Genomic DNA, 18436 nt, shown 5'->3' with positions numbered 1-18436 from the left:
TTTCAACAAAATAATCACGTGCTTCTCTTTCTCAGATTACAAACGACACTTTGCCCGTTGTATCCCGTCCATTTTTTATCATTAGTTAAAAATAAGCATTTTGTAAAAACCTCCTTCTTCTGTACTATAGATATGGAATCAAACCATCATTGAGCATTCCAAAAAGTTCATAGAAATAGGATACATATCCTCTACACTTCTGATGAATATTTTGGGATTCTCTTTTTTGTTAATAATACATATTTGACTGAATAACAACACAACGCCATTAAGTATAATGGAGATTCATGTAAATGAACTTGCAAATTTTCATACATATCGTAAATACTTTTCCATAATATACAATGTATATTATTATTAATTGTAGAGAGTATGTACTGTTTCTATTATTTTGTATGTAATGTTGATGTGACATTAGTAGTAGTATGAAAATTTAGTACACACACACACATACGTACACACATTATATATATATAATTTTATATATATATATATATATATATATATATATATATATATATATATATATAAAAGTCGATATCAAAGGATATTGCTTCTAGCCAAAATTAATATAAAAAATTATACTTATTAATTTATAAAGTCCTTTTGTGATTATATGAATAATAAAATGAGAATAATAAAGATTAATTGACAAAGGTAGCTGTCCATTGTAAAACATGTGCCACTAATAGTACTGAATAGAACAAATCGTTTTATAGAACAAAAGTATATTGATAATATTTATACGAAAAAATCCTCTCAAAGAATGTGCGATACTATTGCTAAAGTTGGCATATCATTACTTCTGATTAAACTATAGTGGTCCAAGCGCAGAACTCCTTAGATATATAACCATAAAAATATACCATTGTACCAATTATACATTTTACAGATTTCTTCAAAGAAACGACACAATTTCTATATCATCATTGCATTTTAGAAATTTAATTTGGGACTTTACAGCTGACATAACATTTGTATTAATAATTCAATTTACTAAAAAAGAAAACAATAATTTTCCTTGTCTCTTTTTTTATAATAATAGTTGTATTGTCACGAAGTCTGTGTTGCGCGTAACTACAATTCATTATATTATATGAACTATGATAGCGTAGCTTTTTAAGCGTCGATAATAAATTTCTACAATTTTACGTGATTCAAGACATTATTTAAATAAACAATTTCAAAATGAATAACTTTAATCAATTTAATATTTTCCTTCTTCAAGGCTTTTCTTAAATCATATTTATATATAGTCTTACAAACTAAAACGAAACATATATTTCCAAAAAACACGTTTTAACTTAGAAATTAATAATAATCAATATAATAAATGTAGAACAAAACAGCATCGGCGATTCCTTTCCTTTTTTTCTTTACACAGGCAATAAACAATGATAACAATAATAACAAACACTCAACAGATGATGCCACATTCAAACAAGACTTAAAGATGGACTTCGTTCATTTTTTTTCTTAGTTTAGCAAGCAATCTTATTTATTTTGGTACTCGATAAAATTCAATAATCATATGTTACAATATTGAGCCAGTTTTTAAAACTGTAGCGATAGTAATGATAATAATATAATAATAGTAATATTTTTTTCTCCTAAGTAACTTAAACGCAATATGCTATTCTTTATCAGATATTATTATATTATTTAGTACCTAGTGAAACTTAAATGAATTCTGGCCGGAGCCATGCGATAGGATTATCTAATTCTAACTATAGGACCATTTATCCACGTGCTTCGAGTTCTTTCTTCCTTTTCTTCCTTTCTTGTTTGTCGAGAGCGATGATATTTATGACGATACTTGAACAGTGTAAGCAATCAAGCTTACGAGTCGACATTTTCAAGTTAAAAATCCAGTCCATTCTCGTTTTTTTATATTCATCAGAACTGATATGAAATTATCGAAGTATGAACTAGTTGATCCATATTATACGTTAGATTTTATGGATACGTTAACTACGAGGAATCGATGTCACTTTCCAAAGATACTTTTCTATTCCACAAAGACATATAAATCAGAGAAAGAACATTTTTTTCATTGTATGTTGAACTATTTCTAGCTATTCGTCGATAACGAGAAGTTTCTATGAATACACGGGTGACATCATATAAAGTGCACTTCTTGCATAAAGGTATATTTTGATACGGTTCAACCAGTTCATCGACAGACAAATATGTTTTTGCCAAGAGAAAAAAAAAAGAGAAAGAATTCTTCCTTCTTCTTGCACTAAGTTCCGAAGTTCTCGTGTTATTATGAGTAAACAGTTGTAACATTGCTTTTGTAACAGTCTTTCCTGCGATTCGTGAAAGTATATGAGTTTAAAATTGTCTACTCGTGTCTACTAAATTTGAGTATACGCCGATACCGACAGGAATTAGTAATCAATGATCAAAGTGACGACCTTCTTTTTACTCCCCTAGATTTCTATCGACAAAATTCTTCTAGCGAATTATTTTTCTTCCCCCTTTTCCATAGAGAATTCCACAGCTCCATTCGTTTGCCGATTTTTTCTGTATGTGCTGTCGCACCGTCAAGTGCAATTATTGTCAGCTATGATCAAGTCCTGAGTAATAGCCAAAACAATTCTTTAATATGATTTAATTACTTTTTATCTCTTTCATCTCTAATAAATATAGCATCAAACTTTCCAGCAGAGACGTACACATGTTTTCTGTGAAACTTCTATTTAATAATTTCTATACCGTGCCTAACATTGCACGTCCTTCCATTATACAATATTGCTAAGTTTTTTCTTTCGTTCGAGTTTTGCCATTGACAGGATTCTTTTAAAAGCTCAAACATTTCGATAGTATATTTGGACTGGAGGTACGCGTATTATAGGCAATACTGAAAATTATGCATGTAGAATGTCACAAGTGCACAATTATAGCTTACAGCTTTTCCCAACGGTCTCTCAGTTTTCATTGCAGTATTTCATTTATACCGCGAAGACGACCGCGCTACTTCCAATCCGTCCAATCCGTCCAATCCGTCGTTTTAAACGCATTTAAAATAACTCGAGATATTTCATCTTTTTTTCTCTGTCGCGTAAACAAAAAGAGTAAACTTTCGCTAATGTAGTACGTGTGTTGAAACGGAAATTCTTCCTGGCGAAAGGAAGCGTATACGCGGTGAGAAGTGATAGTTTTGCCCACTTATCCTTGAATAAATCAGTGCGCTAGTTAAAAACTGAATTTGCATTATACAATTACTACTCTTCGTATTGATCGATTGACAGGTTCAAGCTACGACCGGTTCAGGACTGCAAGGTTGCAGCTCGGGTTCGTTTTGAGGTTCTGTTGTATTTGTGGTGGCGGTACTGGCCGTGTTTGGATCATGATTTGGATCTGGATCTGGTGTTACCGCCGCCCACTGTGTGGTATATGGTGCAGCTCCTGCCTGTCTTCTGGCTTTTCTCTTTGCACGTCGTTGTTCCATCACTAAGCGCAGACGTCTCATCTTTCCCTTAGTTGCTTCATTCTCCTTTGACAGTTCCTCTATAATTATAAATAATAAAGTTACAGATCTACTTTTCCTTAATGTGTCATAGTCGATTTGTTTACCCTTTGAGTGTTTAGTAAAATAATTAGATATAGTTAAGAAAGATGTTAATTTTTCTTACTATACAATTATTTCTAATATCTTTGAATTAATATTTTTAAATATAGAATTTATGTTTTAATTTCTCTTAGACAAACGAATCAGTAAGTATTTCTTGGTATTGAGTTTCTGAGGTCACACTTTTGCAGAGAAACAACAAAGATTATACACAGATGGAATAATGGATTTATAATTTAATAATTTTCTTAATTTTCATTTTAATAATGAAATTATTGAACAAAATTGTATTATTGCAAAATGTCAGAACAAAGCTTATAATTTATGTTAGTAAATGTTTAAACCTTATTTGATAACTCAATATTTCATTGTTTACATATTTTTCTTTCCTCAGTTTAATAGTAAGATTTCTATAAAATATTTTTGCATGAATTAAAAATTGAACTAAAAATTCATGCGCTTCTGCATATTTCATATGTCCATACTACATATGGATTAAACACTCAAAGGGTTAAGCTGGATTTCTAGAGTACCAGTAGAGTAACCAGGATTGGAGGAATCATGACAACCAACAAGGGGTGTTGGGGCACCATTTATTGTGGTTGTCGTTCCAGTTGAGGACGGAGAAGAAGTTGAAGACTGCTGGCGATTGCTAGAGTGCCTGTGATGGTGCCTATAATGACCTGCAGTAGCAGCTGGTGTGGCACATAGCAAATCATTAAGAATGTGAATGATGGTACTTATATCTCTTTTAGGACGTCCGTGTCTATCTTGAAGAGCTGGATTTAAGGTCCCACTAAATGTACCAGAGTATACACCCTTTCCATGATGATGCATACTCTCTATTATTGCACCTTGCCTGCGTCTTGCATTTTCCTATGTCCCAAAAATTGTATGTGGTTACTCACTGCATTAATAATTTAATAAAAAATATTAATATTAATTTCACTGTGTGTTTCACATTACTTAGAATTTACACTGTATGCATTCGATTACAAAAAGACCATAGAATCACAAAAATAGAAAAAAAACTGATATTCTTCTAATCACAAAATAAACAAAGCAAGAAGAAAACACATTTAAGAACCTAAGAGAGTCTCTAAAAAATGCGCTTTACAATATATTTTTTATATTTATTATTATTTAAAAAAACACAAAGACGTTTGGTGGTTTATTTTTTCACATCTCTTAAGATCTTAACAAACACACAGCGCTAACGTATATACGAAATAGTGGTACACAGGGGGAACTGGCATCGGTAACAATGTATACCTCTGCGAGGTCGACCCGCGAGGTGAGTACCTCAGAGGAGAGCTGCTTAAGTTTCTGCGTCAAGTTACGAGAAGCTTCAGCTAGCGCCCTGGTGTCTAAGGTTGCGGCCTTGGAATTCTGCTCAGCCAACGAAGAGGTAGGACTCTGAGGACTAGCATCCCCATCCACAGCATTACTCCTGGTGGAATCTGTACTGTTAGCGGATTGTTGGCCATGGTGGTGAGTGGTGCAGAGTTTCTTTCTTGGCGGGGTTATGTCGTAGGGCACTGATTCCATGCATCCATGTCCAGTAGAGGTAGATTGTTGTAGGTGGTCCACGGAAGATGAAGAGGAGGAAGGTTGAGAACTGTTGGGCGAATTGATGGATTTGTTTCTTGAGTGGTGATGATGATGATGGTGGTGATGATGGTGGTGGTGGTGATTATGGTGATGGTGGTGATGATGGTGGTATAGAAGGCAAGATTGACAAGCATTGGAGTTCCCATTAGGTGACACTGAGCCGTGGCTGCTGCTAGTTCGAGCGGTTGGCGCTTGGCTAGCACAGAAGGACGAATGTGGTGAACTCGGCGAGTAAGAAGATGAGGATGAAATTGAGGAGGCAGTTGTGGTGCGGCTTGAACAGACTGGACTGGTTGTCGTAGTGGCTGTCGAGAGGCTGGTACTGCAGCTAGCTGCTGCGTGCAACGCCGAAGCCAGACTGCTTATCAAAGAAGATGTCCTCGCAGCCGCGGCTCCATTTTGTAACTTAGCAGAGGCGCTGCTGGTCGAACGCGCAGCCAGTACAGTGGACCGCCTACTTTGCAGGGAACTTGATACGTGGCTAGTGGGTAAATTAGACCCGTTCGAACTATTTCCACCGATAGTTAACCCAGTGGTATTGCTGGTCGCCTGATTGGCCGTTGGCGAGGCCGGAGTTACTGTAGATAGTTGTAGCTGTATCAGCATCATGTGATCCCCTAGTCGCATTGTGAGATTCAGGGGAGCCTTGCCGGACAGAAAATCGTTCACCTGAGAATCATTCAAGCTCTCCAACGCTTGCATCACGCTCTGCTCCGGTCGTTGTGCCTGAAAATATATAATATATCTTAATCAGAATCTAGCGCACAATTCAATTTTTATTAATTCATCCCATTCCATTAATCTGGGAACGAAATTGCGATATATGGACAGTTATTTCCATTCATATTCACAATATTGTCGGCTGACCTAATACATACTTCTTACAGAAAGAAAAGACTGACTAGAAATGTAACACAGCCGATAAAAATGCGTGACACGATTCGATCAAGTGTTTACCGCTAAACGGCGTTTAAATACTTTTACAGGATAAAAGGCAACAGTCGGAGAGCCGAGATGGAAGCCGTATACGACCAAGAACTCATTGCAGATTAGCCAATTCCACTCTACCAATTTTATGGCTCCGGTAGCAGCAGTCAAACATCTGAATCAGTCGCTTTTTGCATCCTATTTTATAACCATCATCAAACAGCTTTGATCTTATAGATCAAAGTTGATAAAGATAAATCTTTTACATAATATATTTTGGAAGATCCAAAACCTAATATATTTTTTTTTCTTTGAGTATACTGGCTTTTTTCGAGCAACTATACGCTCTTGCACGAGTCGAACTATTGAAAAATCGTGGCAGAATTGAAAGGGACCGCTGGTAAAGTGGCCTACGAAGTGAAACGCCAATATCTCATAACGCTGGTATCGCCTATTCATTCAGGCAAAAGATGAGGTTGAATCGATGAGCTCACGACAAGAGATGGAAACGCGAGAAGACCTGCAGAAGAGAGGAAACCTCGCGGAACCGAGGCTCAGACCCTAGACGGCACAGCTAGGCATCCCCCGGTACACCTAACGGACTTCCTTTCACTGACGGTCATCGTATATTCGGTAATTCGATTTACATTCGTTTTATGGGAAATCTAAACTTCGATGAATGGACCCTGCGTCATCTTAACCACGTAATGTTTCTCTCTTTCTCCGAAACTTCCACAAAACTACCCAGTTCCCATTAGTTCGAAGTTAATCAAATAAAACAGATTAATACTATATCAATAATTTTTTAACCAATTAGATTCAATTAGCGAATCATTTAGTAATTTATTATTGATTCAATTTATATATTTAATCATCTCCATTCCTTATTTTTTCCATAATTATTATTAATGATTTTATAAAATAGATAGCTTTTATGTTTCAACTATAAAAGATTCACGAATTATTATTAGAGGATCGCAGGGATTCCCATGGATTCTCGTTGCAATTACTACAGGTCAGAGAACCCCTGTCAATGCCACGGAGCACTGTGAGTGCCGCAGCGACCGTCGACGAAGCCAGTGGCGCCACGCTCGAAGCGCAACCTGCTATCAAGCCAGGAACGTACACCATGAATCGTAAATACCCGTGTGTCTGACGCCTCTCCGCCGGAGTCTGGTTCTACCCCACCATGCGTTGTGTTGCTCAGGCATGTCTGCGGTGGTGGTGAGTCGTATCGCAGGATAAGGAAAAAGTATTTACACTTCGAAAAGAGAACTTTGGGTTGCAACAGCCGATGGTAGGGGTATCGTTACACGAGGAACGCTTACGATTTATGATTTACGCACCACGCGTCAACCAGAGATACTGCCAGAAATTCTTAATACGATATAAATGACAAATTACGTTAATACCAGCGTCTCCAGTTGTAACGTCCGCGCTTTACACGTGTAGATAGATCTTAACCGCTTTTAAATGCGTCTTACGTAGAGTCTATCAGAAGATATATTATTGAGCAATGCTACATTGTAGCCAATTGTTGAATATTGGGTTGTTCTTAAAGTTCGTAGTGATTATATAAATGCTACTTCTAATTTGAATACTAAAGAGAACTGAGGAGAAATATCTAGGATCGTTAATAAAACAGGTTTCTGTTTTTAGCAAGATAGTGTTGAACGTCATATGCCTAAAAAATTTTGAATCGTAGCTGAAACATTCTGTTCTATTCATTAGTCACTGAATATAGTACACCTTCATTATTATTTATCCTAGTCTTTACAAACTTATTAGAGCGACATAAACAAGAAATAAAATATTATAAAAGCTTGCGAAAGCTTACATAAATGTTTCTTTACTTTCACTAGGAACTTTTTAAGCAACCTAATATTTTGAACCTCACAAAGCAACTGGAATATAGTTGCTTTCCCCTAACCTTGAGAATTTGCCTTTCCTTTGGTACATGTTTGAACCATCTGGAGATGGCAACTAAAATAGGAACTCTCACTCGTTACGACTTTCCAAAACACTCATCCAGAATTTCTCTACAATATGGTATAGACTTTAACAAAGGAGATTCATTTTATAACATTCTGCGTTCCAAGTATCACATTGCGGTTAGACTATCGGTGACTGGAAGATAAAAAATCGCGTCGCGATGCGACCTTATGACTCTTCTTTCTCTCATTGAAAGAAACGAAGGAAGAACAAATATGACATCATCGCATTCTTACGGTTTTCGTTATTCAAAGCGGTACAATTTGGTTTAAGACATGACAGTGTGATCAGCTGTCTTCACCCTCGCTTAACAATGTCTGCGATTATTAAATCGAGCCAGCTGCAAAAACGATATATTAACCTGGTCCTAGCGCGCTGTCCAATTATCATTTAACGCCCTTTGGATATGTTCTTCTGGAAATAACGCGGAAACGTCAGAGAAGCTCTGCTCTGTTCTGCAGAATTTCCACGGTCGATCAATAAAACTTCTCCACTAGCCAAGTAGATATTACCGGAGTCGCCTATCAAACTTTCAACCTGTCTAAAGAAGTCTCATTCCAGTACTACTATGCAGGAGTCTGTAACGAGTATGGCTATATATACGTTCTTACATTTCGTGATCGATATCGCCTTTCATTCTCTAGCTCAGGAGTTCACACATGTATACATATATTCTCCCAGGTTACTAATTTTCACTAAAACAAGAATATAATCTATTTGGTGAATACAACGTTTTTAATCTCAAAGGTTGAGAACCCTCAATACATAGCACCGGTTTTTTTCAAATAAAGGTCAAGAACCACCGCTACGTGCTCATGAATGAACAGTTAACGTAGTACTACGTTTTTACAGGTGCAACCATACAGAGCTATGTTCCTCCATACTCCTAGAGAGCCAATATAGGCAAGGAATACCATATATGGTATTCTATAGACAAAGAATACTACATATATAAGAGCAAAACTATAATGGCTACAAAAAGTACTTATAAACACCCTTATTTTCCAATGAAGCGTTTGCTTATTAGGTTCCACATTTTATTATCACAGTATTAAATTTTTGTAATCAAATGAAAATAAAATACAAATAACATGAAATTTAATACACTTGAACTTAATGAATTAGCATATAAATACTATAATTAATACAATGGTGTGCAAATACCTTTTGTAGTCATTATATATAAACAAAGAATAAATATTGGATCGGTCGAAAATTTCATAGCGTTTTTGTCATGAATTTCTATCAAATAATAAAACGTTCGAGCAAATACCAGAAAGAAAACGTATTAATGTTTTAAAATGTTTTATACGATACATATAATACACACATAAGAGTGTTTTTACGGGTTGAAGTTACAGATGAGAAAATTGAATTTTAGATAGATCTTTCTTCATTTCTGACTACCAATTTTCTAAACAACCTAATGTAAGGCGCGTGTCGATCCGAAGAGCCAGAGTAGAGCCGATTAGGCTGGCCAACTATGTTGTGCGAAACCGGCGTATGTCTCGCCCCGTTTCTTCGTAACCACCCACGAAAGAACGTCGGACGTGTATAGAGTCACTGTAGCAGTGATCGTGGTCGCGAAGCATAGCTACACACATATACACACCCTACACACGAGTATACTTTAAAATTGACTGCGGGTGACCGAGACTCGAGCGGGCGGTCCCCTTGACAGCCATGCGAACGAGTCTCGGTCGCGATAAGGACCCGTGTGCCAGCGCTGTTGCCAGTGCCTCGAGCACAGCCCTAGAGAGACTATTTCAATGAGAGAGAAAGACCGTGTATCCTTTGTGTATGCGCGTGCACTCGGTGTATGCACGGGCCAGCTTCGTTTTTATTGATTCAAACCGAATAACCTAGCGGAGATGGTTAGCTTGATTCTTCTGATTTCGTTCTCATGGAACATCGACCAAAGGAAATCTAAAAAGCCTTCTTCTTCTTTTCACGAATGTGGGATGATGTTGGGAACAAGAAGGTAGAACTGTAAGACGCATGAACAATTATATGGAAATCATTTAAAATACAGGATTGAGTAAATGATTTAACGTTATAGAATAATCAAATTGCAATAAGATAAAAATAAAGGTTCTGGATTGGAGGTGCTGCTCAGTTATAAAAAGGAATAATTACAGAAACTTTGTGACCAATGGAAATACCTGTAAGGTGTCACGACAATAGAAGGATGGTACAAGATGAACGAAGAAAAGTATGACGCAATAGTACTGGAAAATAAAGCACTGACGATACGGTGGCCGAGAAACCAAGTGACCCAATGATACACGAACCAAGTTAACGGCGTTTATCCGGATCACAATTCCACACATGTTTTCTATCTTTCGTGGGAACTCTTCTTCTATGGATTCTTCGTAGAGCGAAGAATAAGCAACATTTAAAAAAAAAAATCCCATGAGATTCGACTTCTGTTCAGAAATAATCTCATACAGCTTAGACCCTAAAGCTTACTCTTCCATTCGTAATTGACAATGGTAGTGATCAATAATCTATTTATTTCATAGAAACTATGCTTTATGATCTTTTGAAACCATAATTACTTTCTGCATTATAAAAAGAAGGAATTGAATTTACAATGAGATAACAAGTTGGTCTATAGTAATTTAGGTAGTTTTATTAGGTTTTTATCGCTAAAAATATGCAATTGACTTACCAATAGGCCGGTTTCCACGCTCGGCAGCAGCGTAAGCCGACTGCCATCTTGTAAACGATTTTCCTCTAGCGTTCCCTCACGCAATTGTCTGAAACACACAAATTTCCAGTTAAATTTGTCATTGAAACTTTACGCTAATAAAATCAGTGCCAAATTGTTATACATTAAGGGTGACATATGAATATCACAAAATAGTTTTATTCAGAAAATTAAGATTCAATATTTTAGCCCATTAAAAAGGAAAAAACATTTAATAAATTTAACTGTATTGTTCATAAATTGACATTTATATCTTATAGTATATATTATATTTAGATATTATAAAGAAGAATGATTAGTAAAATATTAATTATTTTTATCTGTGTTTTACTTCAATACAGAGTGGAAGTTCTTTGTTTTTATCTAATCCGCCAAATCCTTAGTATTATCTTATGGAGACACTTTAATTTAAAAATAACATTATAATTATTGTGACTCGATCCTGGTAGTTTAGCAGTTCCAATTCTCACAAATAAAATGTGTTATAAAGTGGAAAATCACGAAAAATGGGCACTCCTCGTTTTTCCCCTTAATCTCCATATGTTGTTTTGCAATACATTGCCTGATAATTGCGGGCAATTCCAACACTGAGGCGTTACCCTTATCGCAGGCAGTATGATGCAGTCATTTTTACTATTGTGACCTCTCATAATTAACTTTATCTCTGCCCATGGTCAAAGTTATATTTCATCGAAAACTGCCTGTAAGAACATATCGCTAATTACATGTAATTATTGTCATAGGAATATCTATTTATTTTTTATGTAAGATCTACGAATAAGCGAATGTGTAATCAATTACGATAATCAGTAGAAACTTCAATACCACGCAAAATTACATAAATTGTAGGCGTCAATGCTTTAAAAACCTCGTGACATTAGCGTTAATCATCATGCTGAAAGTAAGGGACAAGAAAATGATAACACAGCGGTAAGATCCGAGAGATTAGACAATACGATAAGTTGCTCTATCGCCACAACAGACATCGAATGAAGCCGCAAATAGCGTACAGGGAATTGATATCGACTGGCAATGTCGCCAGCCGCAAGAAACACTGTGCAACTCCTTCCGCAAAATGTTTATACCTATTATGTTTATACCTATAACACATTATTCCTATATTTCGTATAATTAGAATTGGAATTTTCCATGATTATATATAAAATTTCATAATTATATTCCATAATTAACTACATATATACATGTATATATATAAAATATAGCTTAACCTGTAATCTTTACAAAAAAATATATATATTAAACATTATAGGTTAAGCTAGGTTATATACTGTAGAATAAGCTATAATTAGAATATTGATGATTCATTTCCATTGCAGATAACGTACAAAAGAAAGATATAGAAATTTGCCTCATTCGTTCATTAAAACACACCTTGTAACTAACTTGTGTCTAAATATGTATTAACACTTAGGCCTTCCAACTAGTATTATTGAATTATAGATGACTATAATAATCTTATATTAGGTTACTAAAATTTAGGATATTTCATTTTATATAGAGATTTATATAGAAACAGATCAATAATAAAATTAAATTAAGTTAAAAATTTCAAAATTAAGTAATCTAGTTTAACCACAGTTAATTCCTGACCTAACCATATTTTCACTTTTTGAATGAACTGAATTGAAGTTGAATTGTAGGATTTTTGTTTCCAGTTGCGTCCTCAGATGGGAATGAGATAGATTTAGGGAATTTTTTAAGACTTAACCGACAACGAAGACCAGGTCAACGTTACGCCATTGTTACGTCCAGAAGCGGCAGCGGGATTATACAACGCGGGGTAACGCCCGATTGAAATTTATTAGCTATGTTTCTTCTAATAAGGAGATAGATTGTTCGTAAGACGTGTTTCTAAGCAGCGTTCCTTGTTATCGTTATAACATGGCGAAACGTATGTATTTACGTTCGAAAGTATTAACTAGTCACTGAAATGATTGCGAAAATACCAACATTCCTTCGTCAGCGTTCGTATAATTGACTTCAATTCTGCAAATGCATATACATTCCACGAACTCGTTCGGTACTACCTCCGTAAAGAATCCACTATCAATTAGAGAGACTTAAGACAAACCTCAATTTTTTAAAAATATATTTTAGAGCTTGGAGGATCCAAATATCAAAGCCTAAGGTTCATCTTCATACTGCGATTAGATTATTCCTTATATGTTACACAAGTTGTATTAAGAATTATACCTGCAGCCTTCTGCACAATATATGGTGAATCGACAAGTTACGAATTGTAGGTTATGTATTTATGTTAACAATTTCCCAATTTTACACCAAATAAGGTAATCAGGGAGAAACTAGACAACGGGAAACTGTTTCGTTATCAAACTCGTTACTACTGTGCAAAATAAATTTATTGACGTTAATAACCTGCAACTTGTAACTTGTAAAATTTCGTTAATAATAATTAGACCGAGGAGTTTTATGTACTTATAGGAAATTTGAAAGTGCAAAATTGCACAAAATGCACATAATATGAAGAAATATATAAAACACCTAAAGTATACTGCTTTCTATAATAATAAATAAGTAAAGCAATTTTTACCGAGATTATACTTTGTTAATTATATTCTCAGATGTGAATTTGTATAAAAATCTGCAATCTAATAGTAATATTAATTCAATTATGCAAGAGGGATCTAACATGCATTCTTAAATAAGTAAAAAAGGATTTCTTGTTCATAAATTGATTTAGAGCAGAGACATCTATCGATTGATCGGCATTGAAAGAGGAAGTATGAGGGTGGTGGATATTCGCGACCCTGGCGCCACTTGCGCGGTCTCCAACGGGCTTAACGGTTTTTCTGAAGATCCTGGTAAGATCAAGTCTTTGACCTGTATACGTTTCTACGATCATCTCGGATAAATATGTACCCTCTTTTTAAAGAACTATTACTATTATTGAAGCCCCAAAAACCTAAACTTATTCTTTCATGAAAACCAGGTATCAATTCTTTGATTTGAATTCTAACTGACAAAGTACTGGAACGTACATATTTGAAACAATGAGCATATGACTGGGAGGAAGTTTTACGACATAGATACGTCTTCTGAGAAGCTTTATCGGTTTCGGATGAGTCGACAAAAAACAGAATCGAATTGTTTGTTTGAATGGATAAGCATACACAGACGGTTGCAATTCATATGATAAATAAGTCGTTCATAGGATAAAGTGGATAACTCCACTATTTTAAAATTTTTTGGATTTTAATGCCAAAGTATTTGATTGATGCTTTAGATTGCGGATTTTTATACATTATATTTTTGGGAATATGATCAAAAACCCGGACTCGATAGACAATTGTTGTACCAAATGTTGTACAAAGAACTATATTTTAGATATCTTATATATTTTTTCGTATTATGTGTATTTTGTGGAAATTTCTTGTAGATGCATAAAAATCTACAGTTTATTTATATTGTGTAATTTATCAATTTTCTCTAATTTGTGTTTAGTGGCGTTAACTGCCTTGACAAATAAGCGGTTCAAATAATAAATGCAGTATCCACGATGATCAGCAATGTGTGTACACAAAATATAGTTAGGAAAACCAAATTAGCTATATTTTCAGTATGGACCTCTATGAATGAAAAAGAGAAAAGCGTGCTACGTGAATGGCGCTAAGAATAAATTACGTCTAAATTCGAACATATATAAATACATAAAGTAAAGGAATACTAAGAACATTCTTATCGCTAATGTGATAAATATTGTTTTCTCCTTGGTTACTCTCTAAGGTCATGAAACCTATTTGTAATGATACCGTTGTCCACTATCATTTCTCTTACTAATTACAAAATCGTAATTAATTATACATTTCTTTTATAGTAACGGTAAAAAATTCTTAAATGAATAGTAGTCGATGATAAAAATAATTGGATGGAAAAGTTTACTCCTTGTTTGTGCAACGAGGATGAGTAACAGGTATAAGACTCTCGATGACACATGCTTAATCGTGGCACAAAACGGTTAAGGTAAGGTTGCATTACACCTTGTTTTTTTACGTGATCCAAGTCGCAACCAGAAGATATATGTATTATCTTTTAGATAGAAAATCTATTCACAAACTTAAAAATAATATTATTTGTGATAAAGATTATGAATTTTCAACAACCATATAGAACAAAAACACAAGAAAATTTGTAAAATGATGAAAAGCAAATTTGATGAAAAAAGTACACGAGCACTGACCAATTCTGACAGTTTCACAGGGAAAATAACGCTAATACAGGCAAATTAAAATCGTCGGTCCATTCTGTAATTAATGCGATACGCATGAACTGAAGATGCAATAGAATGAAACAGAAAGAGACGAATGGGACGCACACGGCGAACGGGCTAACAATGTGCACGTGTCGCATTTACACCGACGGGAGAAGCGAGAGAGCACACACATTAACTACGTAGCGAAGAACCGGCGTGTGCTACCTGAGCCTGGAACTGGCCTGGCAGGCACAAGGGAACAAATAGCAATGGGTATTCGTTTCTCATCGATACAACTCTTGAAAAAGATACGATACTTTCGTTGGAAACGCTCAATTGCTTTACATGCAATTACAATTATATTTAATCTTGCTGTTCTCCTCACACCTTCCTTAGATATATATATATATATATATTAGAAATCTTTATTCATAATAAATGTGGAATATACAAAGCAATACCAAAATCAAATATTTAAGTAGTATCTATTCTTTAATAATATATATATATACATATATATATATAGACCTGAAGAGAAAAAGATTAAAATCAGGAAATTTCCAAAACTTACATCTTGTAAGCTACTAACTCAATACAGATTCTCAATTATTCAGTAATTTAAATTCGAATTTACAATATATGACTTTTCAAAGCCCTTTGTGATTTCTTAGAGTTAGAGATGCAACTGAAGAAAAAATTTAACGACAATTGCTATATAAAATCGAGATGCGAGAAATGGAAAGAAAAAGGGGAGAGGCAACTCAAGAAGAGGAATAAACAGAAAGAGAGAAAATTCCAGCGATATGTTGCGTACGGGAATAGCCAATCCTGTCGTCTTTTCCATCCGACTGTTTCTCTTTCTTCTTCTACCTCTCACTGCAGAGGGCTGTCACCGTTCCACTTTACGAGAACGCGATTCCCGAGATATTCTACCTACTACACCACCTCCACCTCCTCCTACTTCGAGTCTATGGTATGCCAACCTTCCTCTCCACCATGTTTCTCTTGCGTGCTTGTACGAAGGAGGAGGATCAGTCCGAGCGGCGGCCCCCACGACGCCTACGAGTATTATGCCCACTCTCTCTTTTTCGTTCAGAGCATCAATGCTGTTTTCGTTCTTCCTCTCGCACTTTTCAACCAACAATATCGTGTGCAGTAGTGTGCACACGTTCGCCTGCCATTTCTTTTTTTTTTCTTTTTTTTCCTATGAAGGGTCGTCATAGGGTCGTCATACACCTAATTTTCCCTTCGAAATCAAATCGTGAGAAAAATTCAATCGTCCGAAATCAATCGTCTGCTCCATCGATTTATCGGTAATTTCAAAGCATGTGATCCGAATATTTCTTGTATTATAATAAATAGAATATATAATATTCAATCAATTTATAATTAATATAACGTTTAGACCCATTATTTATGACAAACAGGTCACGATTCAAAGCGATAGTAACACGTATTATGTGTACATACAATACTGCCTTGGTAACTGGTCAGCTATCAAGGGAGGAGTCTACATGAATAAAAAAAATTCTGCCTCAGCGTGAAATGAACAGAGATACAGGCACTGATACCCGATACCTATCTCAAGATATAGAGATTCTTTCTTGCAACAATTTTCTTAAGGACAGTTAAATACCGAACACGCAAAAAAATGAAAGTTGTACGCGTGCAAAAGAAACGAAAGAGATAAATGTATAATGCTGAAGCTTCTCTTTATAAAGGCGCAAGGACTAGTGGGGATAGTTACGGTCAATTACCAAAGTAAACTTTCGGCTGGTTAACAAAATAGTATGTACTTTACATATGCTACTACCTCTAGAAGCCAAACTGATCACCTCCATTGCGCTCAACCACCTAGTTACCAAAAAACAAAACATCAATCGCATACTCTGTTACTAAAATTACAAAATTCTCCAAAAATCATTTTGACTTCTGGGACTCTTACATGCACGTATACTCTTTCGATATACGAACCTTTCCCGATGTAGTAAACAAATACGTTCCTTTGCGACCTTCAACCTCTTCGAGATGATCTTCTTGAGGTTCTCGACGGTGTCCGTCCGGTCGACCGTAAGGTCGAATTGCCCACCGGTAGTCGGCGTGATGCTGATGGTAATTTCGTCGGGCTCGAGGACGGTGGCAGCGACGCAGCCACACCCCGGCTGCGGTGGCGGCGGCGGCGTAGAGGAGGCGGACGACGACAACGATGACGACGAAGACGATGAGGAGTTCGTAGGAAGTGGAGAAGTGGAGCCAGCCCTTATCGAGCCTTGACCGCAATATTCCGTTGACTGGTCGCTCTGCATTGTTGTAGAATACGTGGAAGAGGTGGTGGCCGTGCCTGACGACGCAGACGAAGAAGCGGTGATGTCGTCGGTGTTCCGTTGGGTCTTCGATCTCTCGTCGTTCTCACTGCTGTCCATCGCCGTCACGTCCGACGGCGGACCCGTGCTACCGTCCATTCTGCCACGGTAACTAACGATACTGGTGGAACCGTATCGCCAACTTACGCGCACCTACCTCGTTCCAACCCACGTTCTCGCGTTCCGACTACTATGTAATGTGTATCATGCACCCGCACCTGCACCTGTGTCTCCCGGCGTCCTAGCTGTCCGAGACACACTCGTCCGCGTCGCACAACCGCAGTGTCGCCGAAGGTCTGGCCACAGTGTCTTCGGGAACGCGCACGCCACGAGGAACGACGAAGCGAATACCAACCAACGTAGGGAGAAACGAGGATGGGAAGGGAGAGACGAACTGAGGTGGAGACCAATCTGAGAAAAAAGAAAAGGAAATTTATGAGATCCTTGAAATATCGTATATAGGACTTGTGATTATATAGGTATGTATGATTCTATATAGGGATCCCTAGGAATTAAAAAAAGTTTTCTTACTAGGTGGTATTTTAGTACATCGGTACTGGAAATTGTTCTTAGGAATCGTTGGACACATATATGATAAGGTTCTGTACTTTTGGTCCGTTTTTGTGTAACATAAATATGCTCTGTGCTGCCTGATTCTTTGTTCTTATCGCGCACACACATATACACATCTGCACTAAAGACAAATTCCGCGTACAAACCCTGTGACCAGCCACTAGCAACTGAATAGCCAAAAGCCCAGACTTTTGCTAGCTTCCCAGACCGGGCCTAGCTTTTCCAACCGATCAACGATCAACTAACATAGCAGCGCCATTCCGGAGAATGTACGAATGTCCTCAGAGCGGGATATTTGAATAGGGAAAGATGTTTAGTTTGTTGTTCATGCTTAAAGAATTTATTTAATCCATTAACGCATTGACTGCCATGTAAATGTTATGTATTATGCTTTAAAAGTCGCAATAGATTGAGGTATATTATACTATAACATTGAACTTTTGCAAAATATTATA

At 36.3% G+C, this 18436-nt stretch overlaps 1 protein-coding gene and 1 long non-coding RNA gene across 4 annotated transcripts; one reads left to right on the top strand and one right to left on the bottom strand.

Annotated features, from left to right (window-relative positions):
- Positions 1-893: 893 nt before the first annotated feature.
- LOC117214416 (midnolin homolog) lies at positions 894-18255 on the bottom strand. 3 transcript variants are annotated; one of them, XM_033460518.1, is made up of 7 exons: positions 17940-18255; positions 17566-17819; positions 17020-17496; positions 10776-10863; positions 4847-5911; positions 4108-4450; positions 894-3513 (listed from the first exon to the last, which is right to left on the bottom strand). In XM_033460518.1, the coding sequence occupies exons 3-7, from the start codon at positions 17466-17468 to the stop codon at positions 3257-3259; spliced, it is 2202 nt and encodes a 733-aa protein (XP_033316409.1). In that variant the 5' UTR covers positions 17469-17496; positions 17566-17819; positions 17940-18255; the 3' UTR covers positions 894-3256. The 3 variants fall into 3 exon arrangements, with proteins under 3 accessions (XP_033316409.1, XP_033316406.1, XP_033316408.1); XM_033460515.1 differs by having other exon boundaries at positions 17020-17819; positions 17940-18251; XM_033460517.1 differs by having other exon boundaries at positions 4877-5911; positions 17020-17819; positions 17940-18229.
- On the top strand, positions 9862-10863 carry LOC117214418. Its single transcript, XR_004488863.1, has 2 exons — positions 9862-10085; positions 10243-10863. It is a non-coding gene; the product is annotated as an uncharacterized LOC117214418 (long non-coding RNA).
- Positions 18256-18436: the final 181 nt, after the last annotated feature.

This window comes from Bombus bifarius, unplaced genomic scaffold, assembly GCF_011952205.1.
Source record: "Bombus bifarius isolate JDL3187 unplaced genomic scaffold, Bbif_JDL3187 scf7180000009200, whole genome shotgun sequence".
Lineage (NCBI taxonomy): Eukaryota > Metazoa > Arthropoda > Insecta > Hymenoptera > Apidae > Bombus > Bombus bifarius.
This window is presented reverse-complemented; position numbering and strand designations above follow the sequence as displayed.